Source organism: Cynara cardunculus (assembly GCF_001531365.2).
Source record: "Cynara cardunculus var. scolymus isolate 2C chromosome LG 13, CcrdV1, whole genome shotgun sequence".
In the NCBI taxonomy this organism is placed as follows: Eukaryota; Viridiplantae; Streptophyta; class Magnoliopsida; order Asterales; family Asteraceae; genus Cynara; species Cynara cardunculus.
Genome location: NC_037540.1, coordinates 706,596 through 728,965, shown reverse-complemented (window position 1 = coordinate 728,965; position 22,370 = coordinate 706,596). Strand labels below are relative to the sequence as shown.

The 22,370-nt window shown below is 34.1% G+C and overlaps 1 protein-coding gene across 9 annotated transcripts; it reads right to left on the bottom strand.

Moving 5' to 3' along the window:
* Nucleotides 1-3,012: 3,012 nt before the first annotated feature.
* LOC112524158 (probable thimet oligopeptidase) lies at nt 3,013-18,341 on the bottom strand. 9 transcript variants are annotated; one of them, XM_025133843.1, is made up of 21 exons: nt 18,158-18,341; nt 17,852-17,973; nt 16,932-17,095; nt 15,895-15,985; nt 14,937-15,116; nt 14,346-14,426; nt 12,892-12,969; nt 11,539-11,631; nt 11,354-11,434; nt 11,080-11,242; nt 10,867-10,987; nt 10,669-10,738; nt 9,196-9,315; nt 8,789-8,886; nt 8,656-8,701; nt 8,227-8,323; nt 6,900-6,973; nt 6,709-6,813; nt 5,867-5,947; nt 4,788-4,936; nt 3,013-3,081 (listed from the first exon to the last, which is right to left on the bottom strand). In XM_025133843.1, exons 1-20 carry the CDS (start codon nt 18,282-18,284, stop codon nt 4,811-4,813), a joined length of 2,118 nt encoding a protein of 705 aa, XP_024989611.1. In that variant the 5' UTR covers nt 18,285-18,341; the 3' UTR covers nt 3,013-3,081; nt 4,788-4,810. The 9 variants fall into 9 exon arrangements, 8 of the variants coding, with proteins under 8 accessions (XP_024989611.1, XP_024989610.1, XP_024989614.1 ...); XM_025133842.1 differs by lacking the exon at nt 3,013-3,081 and having other exon boundaries at nt 4,659-4,936; XM_025133846.1 differs by lacking the exon at nt 3,013-3,081 and having other exon boundaries at nt 4,659-4,936; nt 9,196-9,303.
* Between the last annotated feature and the right edge of the window lie 4,029 nt (nt 18,342-22,370).

Below are 22,370 nucleotides of genomic sequence, written 5' to 3'. Positions count from 1 at the left end.
TTTTAATTTTTCAGAGACATTTATGTTTTATTATCTTTTTATCTGGTAAAAGGTAAACTAACATCTTATTTTTCTCTTATTATTTCTTCAAATATTTAATAACAACGTTTCTCAATTGATTAACCTTAATCAATCATCTCTCTCAATTGATGTAATTTACTATGATTTGAATGTGTCAAATATCGTTAATGACATATTTGCGTTTAAATTGATGTTAATTATATAATTTAGATATAAATTTCGTAATAATGATGAATAAATATGTGAACTTTGTATAAATTTATCTATAAATTCAACACTATAATTTTTTTAATGGGTAAAATAAACAATTTCAAACAATTATCAATTTACAAAAACAAATAGTTTTTTGATTTAGATTTTAGGACCACCTCCTATAAATCAGAAATGAAAGAATATTTCAGACTTTAGCACCTCTTAAAAACAAACGTTATATGTTGTTATCATATGTCAATTTAGATGTCTATTATAATTTGCTAAATGACAACAAATTAAAATTGTTTTGTGGGATCCTTAATTTTTCCAAAAATGTTTTCACTAATTTAATTCACATTGAATTTAAATAAGCATTAAAATATTTTATTTGGATTTATATAGGGCCTTGTTTGAGATTACAAAAAAATACAGTAATTTTGTTGTATCTTTAATTTTTTGAAAATATAAAATAAATATTTATTTTGTGTAAATTATAGGGCAAATTGCATAAAAAGATAACATAATTTAACTTGATTCTTATTTTGGATAACGTACTTTAAAAACTTCTATTTTGATGTCTAAGATGTAAAGTTTTAAATATTTAAGTACCCGGTAACATGCAAGACACAACAGAAATCTATGGTTTCATCCTCTTCTTGCTATAGGTACACACCCCTCTTCTCATTGTGGATCGATATAACAGACACTCATTTCGAAATATTCATGTTTAGAAGAAAATAAATAAATTTTATCTAAGGTTATTTGTGTACCTCTTAATAGTTATATTAAAAGACAGTCTTTAAATTGTTAAGAGATGAATCTTGTTTGACAAAAAAAATCTGTATTTTAATGGTTCTAAAATCCTCTGAACGATTTTGTATCATGGCCTAACCATTTAGCGCCCTAATTTCATCGTAAGCAATTATCAAACAATTATATTGCATTTTGCACTATCATCATGAGAGTCTCTCTTAATCATTATGATCACTTAATAATTCTATACCAAATCATTCAACAATTGTCAAGCAACCATTTACTTCCCACTTGAAATAAAGTGGCAACGTATTCCCAAAAATATCCAAGTGGAAAATTATTATTTGTTGAACTTAGAGGACTAATTTTGGATTTTCAGATACTTCAGGGACCAGAACCACAATTTACACTTCAATTATTCTTGACGTGTGGATTAATTCCATTTTTTTTTGTCAAAAAAAACATTGTACTAAGAATTTCCTGTTTGAAAGACAAAAACGGCGTCGTTTGAGACGGGTTTTAGGTGCGACTAATTCTCTCTCTATATTTTTTAAGTTGACTATTAATTATAAAAAAAAACAATAATAAATTAACAGCACTTCATTTTTAATTTGGTTATTTACATTATTAAAATATTTAAAATTAATAGTAACCAAAAGATCCATAAAGGGGTTGACAAAATTGAATGGTGTCCATAATTATTTCCAAATATTAAATAATTTTAATAAATGTTTTCTAAAATCCATTGACTTCATTTGATATGAAGTGAAACCCTTCATTGTTATTTATTACTTTTGAAAAGTGAATTTAGATTAATTGAATCTTATTCTATAAGTAAATGGGGTTTTTACCTGGTTAATACTTACCAGTTACCAGGTACGAAATTATTACCAACAACCGGTTTTGATCAGGGGTGGACCCAGTTCCAAAGATAACATGACACGGGCCATCAATACGTTCATCTGTTATAAGTTAAAAAAAAAAAAGTTAGGCTCATGAAACATGCAATGGTATTATAATGCTGAGTGTCATCATACATATTTTGAAATTAAAATAATAACACAAGTTTGTGTTGATAGAGTTGGTTTGGATGACTTTTCTTCTAACTTAAATGGAGATTTGAATCATGTTTTAATATTTTCTTAGTTTTTAACTGTTAATTTGAAGTTTATTATGGTTCTTGAAAAAATTGCAACAAAAGAGTCGAAAACAAGATCTCATATACAAAAAATAAGGAACTAAGCAACAAATCAATGATAATATTCAAAAAAGTGTCTATAACTTTGTTTTTTATAGTCAAATGATGTGAACGCTTGAAAAAAAATCCTTAAGTCCACCTCTGATTGTAGTAGCCAAGAAAGTTACTTGATAAGGTAAGTAAGATATCAATTATTTTATTTTTTTGATTAACTTGGAAATCCAACCCGCTATACGAGTCAACTAATCCCAAAACAACCACCTGTTGTACGGGTAGTCCGTAGTCACTGCATTTCAACCTCCGTGGCCACAAGTAGATTTTTATTCCTCATTGGATTTAAACATGAAACCTCCAAACACTTTCGACAGCTCAAACCAATCATGCACCACCCTTATGATTAAGATATCAATTCTTACAGTAAACATATGGTAAACAGTTTCCTAATCTTCTAAAAACCATAAAAAAAATTGTGGGTTTATATCAAAATGAAAGTAATTTATATAAAAATGAATTAATTATTTAATTGGTAGAAATGCATTTGATTGGCCAATTTTGTTGCAAATTCTAAAGGTAGCATCAAGGACAAGGTACAAGTCCCATTGGTTGCATGTATAGAAATAATTAGAATCCAATAATGCCCACATGAATATAAGCATTGCTTTTGAAGCAAAAAACAAAAATCTTTTGAAAAAAAGGAGATCAAATGTTTACCAATTATGCAATTGGTACAAAGCATCTTAACAAATTTCAAGTTGTAATTATTATAATTGAAATTTCCTTAATTATTAGATCATCTTCCTAGTACAAGCACAACACTATTGGTTGGTCACTAGGAATAGAATAGGTCCCATAATCGCAGGTCTTTCAATCTGATCCAGTGCTACCACTGATTGATTGGTTATAATCCCAACAAGCTGCTACAATACATGAAAAAGAAAACAAAGGGTTATCGACCTGGTATCTGAATTATTGATAGGGCATAACCTCTCTAGAGGTCAATACTTGGATAATGAAAGTGTGAGTTTTTTTTATCTTGACTGGTCATAACACTAAATGATTGGCTACAATTCCAATAAGCTACCATCATACATGAAAAAAAAAAAGAACAAAGAGTTCTGGGCCTAGCAGTATATATATGTATAGCCAATTCGTATGAGAACAAAAATTATGATAAGCGTAAGAAAAAAACATTGAACCCTTGATCGTTTTAATCTCATGTCCAACCATGAATTGTGTTTTAATAAGAGAATTGATCTGATACATCTCAGTGAATCTCATTACTCATTAGTGTTGACATTCAATTAGAATTGATCCAAAAACGGAGATTTATTCTTACGCTTCTCACCATAATTTTTCTTCTCATTAGACCCCAACCCTATATACATACATAAACAAATAAAAAGAGGGAAGTTCAAACGAGAACAATAACCCAATATGAGAAGATGAAAACGACCAAATCACGTACAAAATCACATATGATTTTACACTAACTAACAGCCAACGCAAAAGTATGTGGGGAACATGCACGTGAATTACATGTTATTTTACACACGATTTTAGTCTAATATCACATGTGATTTGACTGTTTTTTATCTGGATAGCGTTCATCCTAACACACACACACTCTCTCTCTCTCTCTGTATATATATATATATATATATATATATATATTATACGTTTTGAAGAAAAAATAGAATAAAAATATGCCCCGCCAATCCTAATCCTAATGCTAATGGGTTAAAGAATTTATGTTCACGAATCACCCCTACCAAGTGGAATAAAAGACTTGGCCCACAAGACAAATGATTGGCAAATCTTGAAGCAAAAACCATGGGAAAATTGGTGGAAGGCACCATCATCATCCCCCATGCCAAAACCACAAACCAACTCTCCTCTAAATCATGATTACCATCTAACACTTAATACAAAAGATATGGTAAACAACCATTTTCGGTAAGCACTTATCCACAAATTTTGATAAACAGCCTCTCTCTCTCTCTGTCTCACCCCGACCCAACTTGGAGGAAGGTCAATTCTTGAATTATTTAAATCATCATATTTTTGTACAAATTAGAATATCATATGCATACACTTAGCTTCATACAACTAAATAACATAATACGAAAACAACGGTTGAATCACATGTGATTTCACATTAAAATCACGTGTACAATCACATGTGATTCATGCGACTATTTAAGAATGAATGGTACATATTTAAGAATATAAGAAAATTGTCTAAGCACATGTGATTTTACACTAACATCACGTCTAACATCACACATGATTCACACGACTTTGCCCGGTCGCAGCCAAAGTCGCCCGCTCCCCCTTTTTTTCCCGTTGATGTAAAATCACATCTGGTTTTGTACATAATTTGATCATTTATTTTCTTAAATATGTATCATTCTCGTATGAACCTACCCCCCCCCCCCCCCCTCTCTCTCTCTCTCTCTCTCTATATATATATATATAGCTACTAAGATCCATTTACTTACAAATAAGGTTGGTATTACGTACATATAATGCAAAATCTCTACAAGGTTAAAAAACTTACAAGCAAATTGCACATGAAATCTCTTAATTGGGAACCAAAATTTGTGTACGTGACACGAGAACAAACCTGCAGGGGCAAACACGTCATTTTCATCCAAAAGATGCATCATTAAAAGTTTCGGATTTGCTATCAACGAACGCTTGGACCGAGGGTTCCCTTCCAAGAAAATCTGACAGGAGTTCAATAGGTTCCTTTGATCCTCCAGGTGCCAAAACCTGTTGATCGAAGAAAATTTTCCATGAAGGTCAATATATTTCATCAGTAGCAGTTCAAGATCTCTGTGCACAAATAAGCAATCTTAGGGATATGTTAGAATTTATAATAACACACCCAGCTAATGGCATGTTTGTTAGCGGTTTAATGAGCTTAATGGGACTCACAGCTTATTCGGTCGGCTATTTATGATTGTTTGGTGGTGGCTTCATGATATAGAAAATGAGTTATTCGGTAAGCTTCTAGAGGGAGCTTTATGCAAAAAGCGATTTTTTTCCAAACTTTCTCCTTCTAATTAAAAAACACGCTTCTCTCATCTGTGAAAAAGCTCTCCCAAACAAAACCTTCCCAATTCATACAGACAAATTAATTTACACTGACAACTTTATCCATACAGAACTTGATCAAAAACCAACCAAACAATCCCTAAATGTCAATGGCCCAACGGTATTTGGGTTACTGGTAGAGCCCAACCTCCTTGGAGGTCAAGGGTACAGGCAAAGGCGGACCTAAAAAAAATTTCTAGTATTGATACCATTTAACTATAAGAACCGAAGCTATGAATATCTTTACAAAATCATTATTAGTGGGTCCGCTCCTGGTTCAAGCTCACCAAAGGTATTGAGTGCATGTGTGCATGTTCTGCATATGTAAGATATTAGACTTAAAAGAGAAAAACTATTGAAGTTACTTATAAGGTACAAGTAGTTAATGCTGCCAGAATGAGATTCTCTGGTACTAGATTTAACGCATGACTGGCCAGTGGGTACTAGACATGTAAAATCACAAAGAATATGTACATCAGCTTGCAAAGAATATATTCCGATTGGAGTATCAGAACACCGATGAATCCCATCCACAGACCTATTATGTTTATCTTGTTCTTTTTTGCAATTTTCTTTTTCGTTAGGGAACGTAACATGCGTGCGTACCTTATTCCTGAAATGCATGCCAGTATGCTGGTTGAAAATATCATCACGAAATTTTGATGCATATATATCAGCAGCAAAAACCTGTAACAATATATATTCTTAGTATAAACTTATGTATTGTCGGTATATCATACGTTACAAATAAAAAATGCACCATATATTATTAGCAAACATAATCATGTGAAACCAGTACTCATTTTAGATCCATTGGTGTGTGTTTGGTACACTGACAGGACAGAACAGAACAGGGATCATGTTCCACGTTTGGCGGGACTTTTATGTAGAAAAGGGTGGAACCAGCGTGTTCCACCCCCACCCCGTGGAACAAGATGAAAAAAAACCTATATTTTACCAATATAACCTCAAAATTAAACCTAATTCTCTTCCAGAATATCAAATACGCCTCCCTCTTTACAGTTTATTCATTCTTCAAATTTTATTTATTGTATTTTATACTCTTCAAACTTTCACTTTATTGTCCTCAAAATATTATTTTCATACGGTTTTTATATTTCGATTAAAAATTAGAAACTACATAAACTCTTTATTTTGGTATCATTTTAATCGTTTTGACAAAAAACTTTCCAATGATATATTTTGTTAAAAAAATATTTATTTTATTATAACTTAATAAATTACATAAATTAATCAAAATATATAAACAACTCATTAGGGGTAAATTGGTCATTTCATCTATTATGTCTTGTCCCGTCATGTCTTACCATACGTTGAACAATTGTTTTGTCATGTCTAGACACCAAACGCACCCTAAGAAGGATGACACTTATAGAAGATGATACTGGCCAAGAATATAAAAACGATTAAATGACGTAGTTCCAAACCTGACTCCAAATATGACTATAGCAAGCAGCTTCACAGCCAATAGCAGTACTCGGAAAACAAGAGGCTGGGTTGGTTCCTTCCAACATCAGTAAACCTAACATTACCTGCAAACACAAAGAAACTTATAAAAAAAATAGTGGATGAGATTACGTTTTAAATCAAACACACTAGTACAGAAACCGTACATTACCTTTGGATGGAGATGCTTAAATAAACCAACAATGTCAACGTTTTCAGTCGAATGAATAATCTGATCAAAGAGACCTGAAAGACACATCTATTGAGTTTTTTTGGACCGATAAACAAAGTACTTATGTATATGAGATTATGCATGTTGAACGAAACATATATAGAGAGAGACAGGGAGGGTTAGGGGAAAACCCCAAAAAAGTGAAAAACTAAGAAACACCCTGATAATCATTCATCTGGATGGTTTGCACATGTCAATACAAGTAACTGAAAGTTTGTTCTTGGTTTTTATACATGTGTGCATAACATGCACACGTGCATAAAAAAACCAAGAAAAAACACGCACATGTGCATACCGGACAAATTGCTTACAAACTACTTGTATGCACATGTGCATATGGTGATACAGTCCATATGAACGGTTATCAGGATGTTCCTCAGTTCTTCATTTAAAATTAATACGTTTTTCCCCTGAACCTGACTCTCTCTCTCTCTCTCTCTCTCTCTCTATATATATATATATATATATCCATATCCATATAACACATCATTGCATTAAATGATTCCCAAGTGGCCTTGTTTATTTCTGTTTCTCACTTTTATATATTGGTTCTATTTTCACCTACTGTTTTCTTCACGTGGTTCTAAGTAAAAATGAGAACCACCAATATTACCACCAAACTCACCACATTTTCCTTTCCCAAAGAGAGAACGTCTCCTAACTCGCATGTTTAATTATATAGAAAGTATTAGTGGTTAGTTTCATGGTCATATTTGATGGTTGCCTAAAATTTGTGGAATTTATTTCAACCATCCAAACTAAACATCTAGGACCTGTTTGTTAGCAGCTTAATGAGCTTAATAGGACTCAAAGCTTATTCAGTCAACTATACACAACTGTTTGGTAAGTGGCTTGATGATATAGAAAGTAACTTATTCAGTAAGCTTCTAGGGGGAGCTTTAAGCAGAAAGCCAAGTTTTTTCCAAACCTGTGGCTCCCAATTACAAAACATGTTACTTCCATCTATGAAAAAAAAAACCTCCCAAACAAAAACCATAATCTATACAGATAAATTAAACCACACAGACAGCTTTGTCCATACAGGACTTAAATGAAAAACCAACCAAACAGCTCCTTAGCCAGACTATCCTACTTGAGACCTTCCCCTAAAACCAATTGAGAGGATATCTCATGGAACAGAATCAGAGTCATTTCAGACCACAAAAATGGGACCCTGTAATATCCTTCTATGTGGGATCTTTACCTTTCTTTTTCTTGGAAGGGATAAGGATAATACCAATAACTTTCTTAAAGAGAGATAACTTACAGTATAAAATTTCTTGCTTCAATTTAAGCGCCGAAAAGGAACAGCGCCATCTCTTTAGTGATTTGCATACATCATCATTTATAGGCTTTGTGATGTCCTACAAGTGATTAACTGTAATTGATAAATTTACAGTAGAGGGTGGGGTAGTATATGCTCAACATACAAATTCTAGCTTTAAATAACTCTTTTATCAGTAGACAAAATGTACACACCCGATCTAAAATATGGTGCTGCTAACTAATAGTAGACATGCTTGAATAAATTCGGGTTTGGAAACGAATTTTCAGGATTCTTTTGTGTTTTCCCCCTTTCTTGTGGGGAATGCCGAGGGAACTACCGACAAGGTTCTTGTAGCACACCCACGTAACAAAGGTTTGCAGGATTTTATTAACTCAAAAATCAGATGCATAGTGATCAAAGAAAAATCACCTGATGAAAACCAGATATCAGCTTCAGGGAAGGCATTTCATAACACCTATTCATCAGAGGTTTCCAAATCTAAATTACTTTAGATTACCACATACATAATTGACAGTTAAAAAAAATTGAAACACAAACATACCAATTTTCTAACACCTGGGCAGGTATCTCCACAAAGTCAGGATCAAGTTGCAATCCACCGAATTTTGCAAATGATGCATGATTGCATATATAATGGACCTAAAAACACATCATCAAGGAAATGGAATGAAAAAGTTAATGCAGCCCACAAGCAGTCTTACCCTCTCAGATGCCATCAAAGTAAGATGCTAGATCTAAAGTAAACTAATTCAAACAAAGACAAGAATATCTAGATGCATCCCAAGGATTGGATTATGATCATGTAATCCAGCAGAATAAATATAAGAGAATATATATATATATATATATATATATATATATATATATATATCCATAAAAAGAAGGATTAAAGTATGATTACTGAGGTCGCATAAGTTTCTCCAAACTTCAAAGTAGAAATTGACATACCACATGGCCAAACTCATGAAAAAATTTAAGCACTTCAGAGAATCGTAACAAGACAGGATCACCACCAACTTCCTTTTTGATTTGGGTTACCAGCAAAGCCACAGGAATCTGAAACAGAACCTATAAGTAAGACCTAATGAAACATGCATTATCATAAAGAAAGGGAAGCGGCTTAGCCCATAATGTGTCTACTATACTGCATATCTATGAGTGTGTTATTAGAACATAATGTAGCATATCATTCATGTCGCTATTACAACACGAAAGTGAACATAAAATATATTACACTACAAACGACCATACCCACAAAAAAGTAGCTATTGCACAGCATGCACAAATGACTTCTCTTGCATTGAAGGCGTCATCCAGGAACAAAATCATCTAAAACAGTCTAGGCTAAAGAATTCTATTTTTATCTTAAAACTAGCTGATTATATGGTTTGATCACATCTAAAATTTATATATTTCATAAAAGTGGTCTTAAAATTGAATTCGATATTATAAAAATCCATTGAATATCTATTACAGATTATTAATTAGTTGTAAATTCCATTGTTGGCCTGTCTGGAGACTTTCCTGGGCTTTGAACTTGGTATCAATCAATTTTGTAACAGAAGCCAAAGGTCCTTCCCCCTTGCATATTCTACCCCACTCAGCGCCATCAGTCCCCCACCCCATCTCCATAGACAATGAATACTAGAAGAAGACAAGATCCACGCTGAAGCGGTAGCAAGGTCATTTGTTACAACATCTGTTATTGCAGTAGTATAGCTATATTAACAATTTTATGACTTAGAACCAATCAGGGAGGCAATGGAGAAGCTTTTCTGCCATCATGTTTCACAAAGCAGTCCCTTGCAATTTTTTCTACCATAATGAGAGAGTCTATGTAGGAGTATATCCAGCAACCCTCAGGAGCTTGAAGCGACTGTTCTCTAGATACATACGTCGTGATTTTTTATTTCACAATTGAATCAATTTAAAGAAGACCAAAAGTGTCTTGGTAGGACATGTATCTCTATTACTATGAATTTCATAGATGAAGTAGTTAACCCCCGAATGATCAGTGACCCGATTCGTCAATTGGCGAATCCATGCCAGAGTTGCAATTAGGAATTAATATAGTTGTTCGCTAAATGAACTCTGAGATAAATCTTCCTGTGCTCAAAAGCTCCAAAAGTAACTTTTACAACTTAATAATTGTAATTATAGTAACCCCATCTCAACAAAAGAGTCCACATTCCACCTCTGAGTTATGAGTGTCATATGGGTTACCTTCTAAATAAAAACTTAATAGGAATTTGATTGCAGAAAGTAAAAAGAATGCCAATGTCAAACAATCAAAAGTTCATTACAATTGGAAACGTTTTAGAAGTAAACTAACAAGCAATTCATGTCAATCTTAAATTTGGTAGGCACTAGGTTTATAAATTTCAAAAGCAAATTCTAATTACCAGAAGGAGATGCATATACCTGTCTTGAACCATTGGTTACTGAGCTGTTTTGGAGAGGGACAACACAAGTCTGACCATATTTTCCTTCCCTGTTAGAGTGGAAAAACAACAAAATGAGAATACCCTATCTTTCATGTCTTCTAAGTTCTATCTTATGCTAGGATTGTACTCATAGATTGATGGCCAAGTATTAACAGATAACAATTCACATATGCACCTGGTATACATATCAAGGTAGAAGTAACCGAGTAAATCAGTAGAATTCAAGTCAAAAACTGAAAAAAGCTGGACATCACTGTGCCAGACCTCCGCATCATCAACTTTTTCAAATCTTAAGCCTGCAATGAAATGTGCAAGTTGAATATTATTTTGATGATTCAAACAAATAGGAAAACTTAAATGTTTCTCAACATAAAATTTAGTTAATTACCAAAAACATCTTGGCATACTTTGAAAATCCCTGATTGAACCAAAGAAACAGGAAAATACTGCTTTACAGCTTCAAAATCCAGATCGAACTGTTCTTCTTCAACTTTCTTTACATAATACGGTAGATCTTCAATCCCAAAGGGGATTTCTCCTTCCTCTTTCTTCTGAATGCCAGAAAACATCATCAACAAAAATAAATTTGACCATTTTCAAATAAGATACAAAGAAATAAATGACAGTATCTAAATCTATGAATAATGCATGTCGTAGAGAACCTTTACGTCTTTTAGCAGGGTAAGTTCTCGAGAAGCCAAATCATTCAAACTGGCAGAGATGTCCTCTAGAAACTCAAATACCTGAAAATTTAGTATCGGTCTCATCAAAGATCATTGAACTCAAAAGAGAAAAACTTGACAATTTACTACTTTCAAAAAACAATGATATAAGAACCTGCACAAACCTTTGAGGATGACATTGCCATTCTACGATCGACAACAAAATCAGCATAGTTAGTATAGCCAAGTAATCTAGCAGATTTATGGCGCAACTGAACCTGAAAGGATTTAAGATAAGGTCAGCGCAATAAAGCAACATACCAACAAAGAAGATTCAAGCAGACCAGAAATTCATCACTGTATTGCACAACACTGTTTTTACTGATGAGTCTGCACATATAAACAAACTAATACCTGGCTCCTAAGAGATCCAAATGTGTTTGTCGTTAAAAATAAATACAACTTTTTTCCCACTAAATTACCAAATTTATCTATCGATTTCCTTCATCTGGCCAGACGAAGTTGCAAATTTATGTAGATTATTTTTTGTTGCTCCTCCACAAAGTTTCCCGACTTCAGCCCCTAATATTGTGAAATTCTAAGCAGCATGAATTTCTTGGTATTGTTAACTCTACACCACCATGGACAAGGTTATTTCTTTCTTATATAATGCAATGTGGTTTTGATGAAGACCATACAACTTACAGCTAAGTATTTTATCAATTCTTCCACAAACTTATGCTCCAAAACAATTGCTTACAGTTTCTACCAGCTTTTGAGACGCTGGAGTCTCTCCCAATACATAACAAAGAAGTTTACAATTCTGTTGATAACCTTACAACCACCCCCACTCTTTGTTTATAGCCGCCATCCAACTCCGCTAACCTGTTAGCTTACTAACTAATCCCTGCAGGATGACCGAACTGTCCCTGTTCTTTATTTATTGACTTCCAGGGTATAACAGGTTTCTAGCAATATGGGAGTGAAGAAGCTAAGCTACTTGAAAATATTATGTACATAGACATGCTATTTGTCTTGGCTGGTCTTCAATCTAGAAAATTCGTTTCAGTTGCATATTTACAGCGATCAATATATTATATAAGCAACAGTAGTATTTATATCATTCGTGGGTGCCGTAAGGTGTTGGGTTAAGTCCCGCAACGAGATGAATATGGCAAGGCCAAGAACGAAGGCAAGGACCAAGAGTCTTACCCGGTAAGTGAGGGCGACGACTCATACCACAGTTACGCTTACCGGGTAAATTGTTGCATACGATGCCGTTTTGGTGAACTAAAATCTTACCCGGTAAGTAAGTGATAGAGTTGAATTTTACCGCTAAGTGCTTACCGGGTAAGTGTTTGGTAAATGGCCCCTTAGGCATAAAACCGTATCTAGATGTGACAATTTTGAGTTCAGTAGTTCACTGGTGCATGTTAAGTTTTGCCAAGAATATTCAAGTTGTCTTAGCAGTCGAACATATTACATGTGAGTATGTGACCTCACAAGAATTTCTCAGACAGCTTTTAATTCAATATTACCAATTTCTCTAATATGGGAAGATTGGCTTCACATCTTCTTCCATAGGCCACCGCAACAACCCTCCTGGTCAATCCTACCTTCAACAAAGTGAAACAAAATATAAGCACATTTTGTTAACTGGAAGAGAGACTTTATCCTATAAACAATAAGCATGACAAGAAGAAAACACAAAAAGAAACAAAAGCTACAATTAAGAAAAGAAAGATGATGATAAAGTGAAAGAAACACAAGCCTTGAGTGACATACGAGGGATCAATTTACATATAGAAAATTAAACAAAAGCAATCAAATAAGGTTAAGATGCATAAGGAATTTGACTGTTAATGCGAGTTCACTACAACAAATCCACTTATGTGAGCAACCAAGTTCTCACACTTGAAAGCCCAAGCAAGCCAATGGTGAAGTAGCCATCTATGTTTCAGTTAATGCAAGTCATCTCGCATGATTTACAATAATGGTGGATATCAATAACATGCACTTGTTGGATGACAGGTTTTCAGAAGATCCGCCAAAGCTAAATCAACAAAATAGAATGGCAGCAACAGTTTCATACCTCATTCATTGTCTAGAGAACATACAATGATGGCTAAATTGCCCCCCATAAAGGAACAATACTCATAGTCCTTGAACTGTGTGAGTATATTCTCCCTTGCAAAAGACTAGGTGTCGAACTATTTTCTCCTGGTTCACATTCTTTTCTCAGAAATCTTTCTATACATTGAAATATAATGAAGATAAAAAAGAATAAAACTCCAGTAACCAAATCACATATTTGGAATATCATGATAAAGACCAGAAGAAATCAAAATTGAGAATTGAACATAAAAAAAAATTGGATTTACAATTTGATACCATCATAAAAAATTAGTCATTTTACGAAAGGGAAATCATGAAGATGACTTGGAACAAACATCAACGAAATTAATAGGTGTCAAGCGGTCAATCTAAGTACAAAAACTATTGGGAAGACAATGATGAAAAATGTTGGGTTTAAGGTGCAAGTACCAGATGTCAGGTGACAGCAATGACTGGATAAAAGGGCTGAGACAGAAACAAACATGATTGCTTGATCTTGCAGCAGTTTCAATGTCAAGTGGTTGCAGGGAAGGAGTAGTCATTGTTAAATAGAAATGTGTGTTCTAGTCTCTTCGATGATATCTCTAATTACCCCCAAGAACCCACCATGTGTGTTCTATTTGACCAGATTGAGACTCAACGCTAACCAATTTGGAAATAAGAACTACGCTTGTCTGGATATATTAATAGCGTATTAGCATTGTGCAAACATTAGATTTGGGGGGGGGGGGGGGGGAACCTGATGGTTGGGATATACTTTACAAACCAAAAATTGATTTACCCTAAATAAATGAAAATGGTATAACCACGTCGCAAATACAAAATAGAAAAAAAATTACACAAGCGCAATAACCTTACAAACTCCAAAAGAACACACCTTACATAGGTCGAGTACTGCTGAAACATGATGCCTTCTCAAACTGATCTTGTATTTATCATTCTCAGACTTGTCTAAGCTCTGAAAATGAATCAACAATAAGTTAATGGAGTAGAACATCACATTCTCGAAGATTTCCTTTTTTGCACATTGATCACTATAATAGCTGGCAGGAGGACCAACTTGCTACTCAAAGATACGAGCAACAGATGGTGGAATATAAAAAGTTCATTTTGGAGAAGCATAAATACCAACTCAGGTTTATTGTGTAAAAGTTTCACATAAGAACAGACGTATTACTGTACTTCATTGGATCATTACGTTTCAGTTAGAACATCATTGCATATTTGGGCTCAGTTCCAGTCTTTTAAGTTCACTGAGCTTTTGCCAAAAAATATGCATTGCACTAACAGGCCAAATGATGTCTTCTACTTTCATGTACACCAATTGATGAAGTCCTTTTATGTTCTCACAAATAAGCAGCTCTAAATCTACCTCAATGGTGAAACAGGAAAGATATTAGTTATTTCTCTAAAACCCATATGCACATTGGAGCATGACAGCAGAATGACGGAGACATGTATGTCTAACCTTAAGGAACTCTAGTGGCAACCCAAGCAATTCTGAGTGATCGAGGAGAAGAAACGACTTATCATCATTCAAATTCTGGATATATCGCATACTAAGCTCATCAATTTGAGCCCTCAGTCGCTGCAACTCCTCTCTTTTTGTTAATGTGAGGTTCATTCCATTACGCTCAAAGTCTCTAACCTGTCACTGAATATAGAACAATAAGCATTTGAACCCAAAAACTGATGACTATAATAAGTTGCTCCTCAAAACAGACATGTATACCATATAACCAAATCTCAAAATTGGCATATCCAAACACATTCACGCTTGCAGGATGGTGTCAGAAAGCAGAGATTAGTAGAATAATAGGTCATTGTCATTCAAAAAAATGTTAAACTGAAGAAGCTACTTCTGGCAAATACTAATATTTCTAGAGATGTCAAGCTGGAAGCCCTGATTGAATATTATAAGTTTCATATCCCCCAAGATCAACAGCTCTGTATTGAAAATTTGACATGATACAGAAATAAAGAAAACAAACTGCTTGAGTATACGGCACAAATGATAAGCTACATGACTTATAGATGAAAAAGCTTCATAGCTACCATTTCAAATGACATGAAATCACATACTGCAGAGCTCCAGATGGCAGATAGGGTACAGCACTAGAAACATGTCTATACATAGAATTGTTAAAGCCATGAAATAAAAGTGAAATCTAACTGCAAACCGACGGACCCAAGACCAAAGGGACTCATGATACGGATAGTACAGCATTAAGAAGTCCCATTATCATATGAACGCCATGATGCTTCCAAATTCCAGTCAGAAACACATAAATGCCTCAAGTAATGAAACATTTACATGGTATGTTTCATCCGAAGTTCTTTAGCATTCAGAAGTAGATTGAAACAATTTTAGCTATGTAATTTATTAAACTTCTGTAGAAAACTACTAGAAGACTTCTGATTCATACCAGGAATTGTGTATAACGTTTTAACTCCATGCTCGTCCATTCCCCTTTTGCTGCAAATGCTTTCACGACACGATACACATCTTCGCGTTGACTGTAAAGTTTCAATTAAAATAGGGTTAGAAAGAAAACTTATATTTATAACAACTGTTAACAAACATCTCAATTTCTTGTCCAAGTACAGAAAAGAATGTATAATTTGTGTAATGTATGACAAGCTTATGATAAATTCCTCCTGTTAGTGTGCACTTCCAAGCAAAAACTCAATTCCACCAGCTAAGCCTTATTTTAAACTACATGGCATGTTAAAAAGTGCTTTACAAGCCAACATACTTGCCCACGCTCACAACAATTTTTACTACTTGGAATGTTGGGAAGAGCTTTACAAACCATCACACTTGCCCAAGCTCACAAAATAGGTGAATTATTAATTCTGATGGTAGATTATGTAATTCTTTCTTCGGACTAAAAAAGCCATTTGTGCCTTCACAGATCATTACAGATGTAGGGTGCGGCACTTGTTCATGATATCAGTGAAGGAGATCGTTTGGCTTAATCGCCAGAGAACTCTGATCATTGTGCAAGCAATGCAAGTTATTAAAAATTGAAAAAAGAAATATGATTTCCCATTTGTCCTTGGAGAACAATCACATACCTTTCAGCATAAAGTTCCATCACAACATACAAACACACACCCATCCATGAGGAACCAAAACACCTACATAAATATATAAGGGACAAAAGGCAAATAGGGGGTACACGAATATTCAGGAGCAGTCAATGAAAAGGAAATTGTTGTGAAAAGGGTGTTATATAACATGCACACCATGCACTTGCTAGTTGCTAATGGAAAGTTGCTGGTGACTACCTAATGTCTTTTTTTCCACTAGATAGATAAGTGTGCCATAGATTGTATTTTGCATAGCTATACCATTGCATTTCCCTGATTATCTCCAACATGTGTTAAATCGCTATGGTACACATGAGTACAAAAATGCAAGGAGACGTATGCATGCAACAAAGTGATAAGAAAGCAAAACCTGCAGGCCGAGGCATGAGCATCTATTCTCCTTTCGGCTTCAGCACTTGCTTTTCGTATTTCTTCAGAAGTAGACACAAATTTTGGGAAGACACAAGACTGGACGAGCGGGAACTGGTATGCTTCCAATTGTTCAAGTGGTAGTATAACATTCGTATATGTGACCTGCAAGTCGAAACAAAAATGATAGCCAAGAGTAGACAATCAGGATGTATGGGAGTCCACCATAATAATCATATATATGACTGAACAATCAGAGTTCCTGGAGACATAGGACTAGGGTAGTAAATTAGGGTGGAGATTAGTGGAGCTAGCCTAGGCGGGAGGAAGGGATCTAGAGAGGTAGAGGGTGGGGGTAGGGTTGGACCATAGGTTGGACCACGGGTGTGCAGTTCTTTTACCTTGCTTGTGTTATCTTGTACATGGTTCTATTTGTTTGTCTATTTGAATGTTTGCCTTTCTAACTCATTTTTCATATTTGAGCACCGTCCTTCTTGTTTCAAGTTATTCTTTTCCAAATGTTCTTATTTGCTATTTCCACATTCTTTGAGCAAGTTTTTTTTGGTTGCACATTTTGCACGAGTGGGGGGTCTAAACAAAACAGCCGCTCTACTTTTTGTGATAGAAATGCATACATCCCCAAACCTGACCCAGCCTCCGGGTGGGATATAAAGGCCCTTTGGTAGTTTGGTTTGGTATGACTAAACAAATCTTATACTCACTTTACATCCAAACAAATTATCCTTCTGTAGCCAACGTAAATGGAATTACTCGTGTATCAACTAAAAGAAACAACATTAATAGTACAGATTGCAATTAACTCATAAAATTCATAAAGAACAAGCCTAAAAGGAATGAAAACTAAAGGCATTGCCACTCATTCATTGGGGATAGTTTGCGATCCCTTTAAATAACACATACCTTATCAAGAGGCACTGATGCTACTGTGTCGTGAACCGCCTTCGAGTTAGCAATTAAACGGTCAGCTAGTTTAACTATTTCTGATGCAGAAAGATTAGCCCTAACATTGGAGCCTCGAAGATCTACAAACATTGAATTAAACAAAATTCAACTAAATTTCCACATGACAACGACGCAGGTAGATGAACTACAGATGGAAAGTAATACATCGAGTAGATTGCGTGTTGAATTGATACAAGAAACCAATGATATCATAAAAACAAAACAAAAATACAACACACTCTTGTTACGAATAGAGAAAGATACCTTTCTTCTTGAGTTGGTTTTTCTTCGAGTTAATAGCATCGATAACGAACTTGACGGCGACGGCTATGAAGGCTGCAGCTCCGGTGATGGCTAACAGATTCTTTCTGTCTCCTTTTTGTGTCGCCATCTTTCTATCCGGTTGAACCTGACCGTCGGTCGCTAGGGTGAGTTGTTGGTAGCCGCCGATGGTGGACTCACTTGACTCAGGGCCCCTTTGTTTTTGTCGCTGGAAATAGGAGGGAAATTTGGGAGAAATGAAAATTGACTCTTTGACGTCTGACAAACGATTTCGTCATTGTTTATCTAAGGTATAGTAGTCCCTAAACTTTTTGTTTATATGCATTTTTGGTCCCTAAGAAAACCGAATTTGCAAGACAGTCCTTATAATCATATAATGCATTGAGGGATTCTCCGTAGTAATTAAGGGATCATGAAAAATGACCAAAATACCCCTTTATCTAACAGATGAAAGTTAATATTTGATATGATACAACTAAAACCAAGTAAAAACTATAAACTCTTATGGTTAATTTGCAATAAACAACCACGGACCAAAACCAAAAAACATGAAGTTTTTTATTGGTTAAATGGTGATTGGGTCGGTTCGGTTCGATGTTATTGGATTATGGGCGATCGTCCAATGATTGTGCCATTAAATTTGGATGTTAAATTTTGAATTTCGGATTTCTATCCAATTTTGCTTGTCGAGATCTAACTATATCTTTTGTATACCTCGGTTTTGGATCAAACTCCACTAAAAAACTAAACATATACATGTGCAAAAGACCAGTCCTCGGTCTTTGAACCAGGGTTATGATTAGGAAATTTATTATTGGATCATTAACCAGTCATTAAACTCGAAATGAAAACCATGATCTATATGTGACCAACAATCCTAGCCAGTCTAGACATGACTCGGTTTTGTTTTGTGTGTCAACTATTTATTTGGTAGAAGCAACTCCCCGCGTTTGGACCTTCACAAAATCGTGCTTTAATCATTTCCTAACCATTCATGGACCTACTTTTTATGGATAGTTGCTTGTTCGGTCACATATATAAAACATTAAAATCCTTAAATGAATCAAGCCCAATAGCTTGGACCATACAATAATCGGCCCTTGAATGATTGACCTTTTGTCCATACCCTGTTAAATCAAAAATATCGAGACTTTTGATAATATGATATGTGTTGAGAATTTAACACATAACGCGCTCTTTTTAGGACTTTTTAGTTACATTAATTTCTTTTCATTCCCAATTTGAGTCATTTTCATTTATTTCTTTATACTTTTGTTATTATGAAGYTAAATRTTGTGGTTGACTTGATGGCATGCAAAATTGAAGCTAATTGAGAGTTTTTGTGAAAACAGCAAATGCTACAGCATTGGTGCAGCGTTGACCTGGGTCTTGCACGACTTTTTGGAGGGCTTAATGAGCAAGACGTTGGCTTTTTGAAGGTGGAATACAGCTGTAAAATGGCTGGATTTTTAGTAGAAATCAGTTGTACTATTTAGTTAAACTTATGTACTATTTAGTTAGGCTATTGTACTTTCTAGTTGAACTTTGGTTAAGGGTTGTACTTTTTAGTTAAGCTTTTGTTGTAATGTAACTAGTGTTGGTAAACTTAGCCTCCAAGCTTTGTTCTTTTGTCTTTTAGTGCCCATTTTGGGTATAAATAGGAGGCTAAGGTTACCATATTTCACACACTTTAATCCATCATCCATTGGATTCTCTATAATCTTCCTTCTCTTTTCTCCCAAATTTTCTTTCTTTTGCTTTAAACCCTCTCCTAGGGTGTTCTTCAAGTTCTTTAAGATTTCAAGTTCATCTTCATCTTCTTCTTTATTTACTTTATTGTCTTTTATTTTCCCGTTATTTACTTTCCATTATTTATTTTATCGTCATTTACATTCCGTCATTTATTTTCCGCTATTTACATTATCGTCATTTACATTCCCGTCATTTATTTTATCGTCATTCATATTTCCGTCATTTATTTTATCGTTATTTACTTTACGCAATTTACATTTATGTCTTTACTTTCCGTCATTTATTTTTTACTTTCCATTATGAGTAGCTAAGCTTTTATAGCTTGGGTGTGAGACGGAAATGTGAGATTTTCAAACCAAACGAAATTAGCTAAGTGTTTTCGAAAACGACGTTCCATTATTTCATTCGAGTTTTTATAAAACCAAGCACACTTCTTGACGGGTTGATCACTTGAAAGTGTTAAAATGCGATGAACTTTGAGATAAGCCATCATTAAGCACGTCAACTTGGATGACATAAGAGGTAGACTTGAGAAAGTTGCCGACAAGGAGACTTGTCATTTATGTTTTTCAAAACGTAACTCCCGACGGGTTGGTCACTTGTCAAAAGTGTCAAAGTGTGATATATTCAGAGATGAAATATCAAGAACACGCCAACTCGAATGATATGGGAATCGACTCGAGAGAGTGATTTTTAACAAAGAGATTTGTTTATCCATATATTTTGAAAACACCATCGTGTCACTATCCCCGGTCCAGACACCTCATAGAGATATGGGTGGAAAGCTACAAGATAGTGAAATGGTAAAGTCCGAGAGGAATGCCTTCAAAATAGATGGTGGAACTTAGTTTCGAAACACTGCTTGTTGTAGCATTGCTACAGCATTGGCTGCTGGAATTTGTGTTTGGCTCTCACCTTAAGTCTTACACCCTTGCTTCTTTTATATATTTTGTATTCTGTTTTGGATCACCTTACAATCAATCAAAAGTCTTCAAAATCGCCATCTGAAATCATCTATTTCATTGGACTCTAATCTAACTTTAGCTACAATCTCTGTGGACGATAATCCGGTACTTGTACCACTTTATTACTTGGAAAGACGACGTTGGGTCGTATTGTATACTTGCTTTGTGACCTAATTTCATTAGTCTAAAGGTGTGAAATATAACCGATCATAATACATGCCTAAATCTACATCCACGTCACCCGATACCCGTGATAACCACATTCAACGTTGTACTCGTTTGATTGATTTTTCTAATTTCGGTTGAGTTCAGTTACGTTTCATTGTATTGTTTTTGTTTTTTCTGAACTGGGTTAAACAAGTTACGGAATCAAAGAAACCAAGAACATCCGTACCTAATAAAAGCAGTGACTAATTTAAATTCACTATCAGTATGTTCGCCAGCATCTTCATCGTGCCAAACCTCCTTATCAACCATTTTCACTGTTTTTATGTTGTTTATGAAGCACCGTTTGATTTGAAAATTGTCTGGTTTTCATTATTGTGGATGGTGACATTTGGCCAACTATTGTCAATTGAGTATCTTAAAGCTTGTAATCGTGTTTTTCGTATTATAGAAAAACCAGGATGGAAGTAACAACGTTGGGCTACCATTAATTAATTAATGACATCACAACTTCAAAACGTATAATGTTACGTAATTGTTTAAAGTTTTGGTAGCATTTTCTAAATGCATATTATTGTTTAATAGGTTAAAGATCATTGCGTTAATATCTTGTTTGTTCTAGACAAGAATCCGCAACCTGTTTAGTTTGACTTCATGGATCAGTGTTTTAACAATATTTTGTTTATAAACGAGTTTTATTTTAAACAAGTCTAGTAATATATGATATTATATGATTAAAAATTAAATATTCATAAAACACGTGATTAGGTGTTGCTCTATTATATTACATATATATGCTGTAACAAAAACTCTTAAAAAACTTTTTTTTTATGCATGAAATACAGTTTATTGATGTATATTACTTAAAATTAAACATTACAGATAAATTTTGCATAAGTACAACTTACTAAAGTTTAATGTTTGAATTTGTATGACTAACTGCAGATAAACATAATCAAATAAATGATGAATATATCATTTAAAATATAAAACATAATTAAGATAATTGTTGACTTCTAACAAAATATTTGATTATATATATATATATATATATATATATATATATATACTAGAAGAGTACTCGCGCAATGCAGCGAGATACATCGTGTTTTTAATATTTCATTTTATTCTTTATCTCAGTCGATGTTATAATATGAATTTATGTGATTTTGAGAAAGCGATGATGTTTTTATTTTTGAATAAAATATATGTTTGACGATATCATAAAAATTTGACAAAAATATATCGTTATTAGTATCAAATTAACTATTTGAAATTCCTCATTTTTTTGTGTAATTTTTTAATCCAATTTT

Excerpts from the sequence above, each read along its gene's own strand:
- LOC112524158 (XM_025133843.1), bottom strand. The coding sequence starts at position 18,284 with ATGGCGACACAAAAAGGAGACAGAAAGAATCTGTTAGCCATCACCGGA. Across the intron at positions 17,096-17,851 it reads CATCAGTGCCTCTTGATAAG|GTCACATATACGAATGTTAT; the intron begins GTATGTGTTATT and ends TTCGACTTGCAG. Across the intron at positions 9,316-10,668 it reads TAACCAATGGTTCAAGACAG|GTTCTGTTTCAGATTCCTGT; the intron begins GTATATGCATCT and ends TCTTACTTATAG.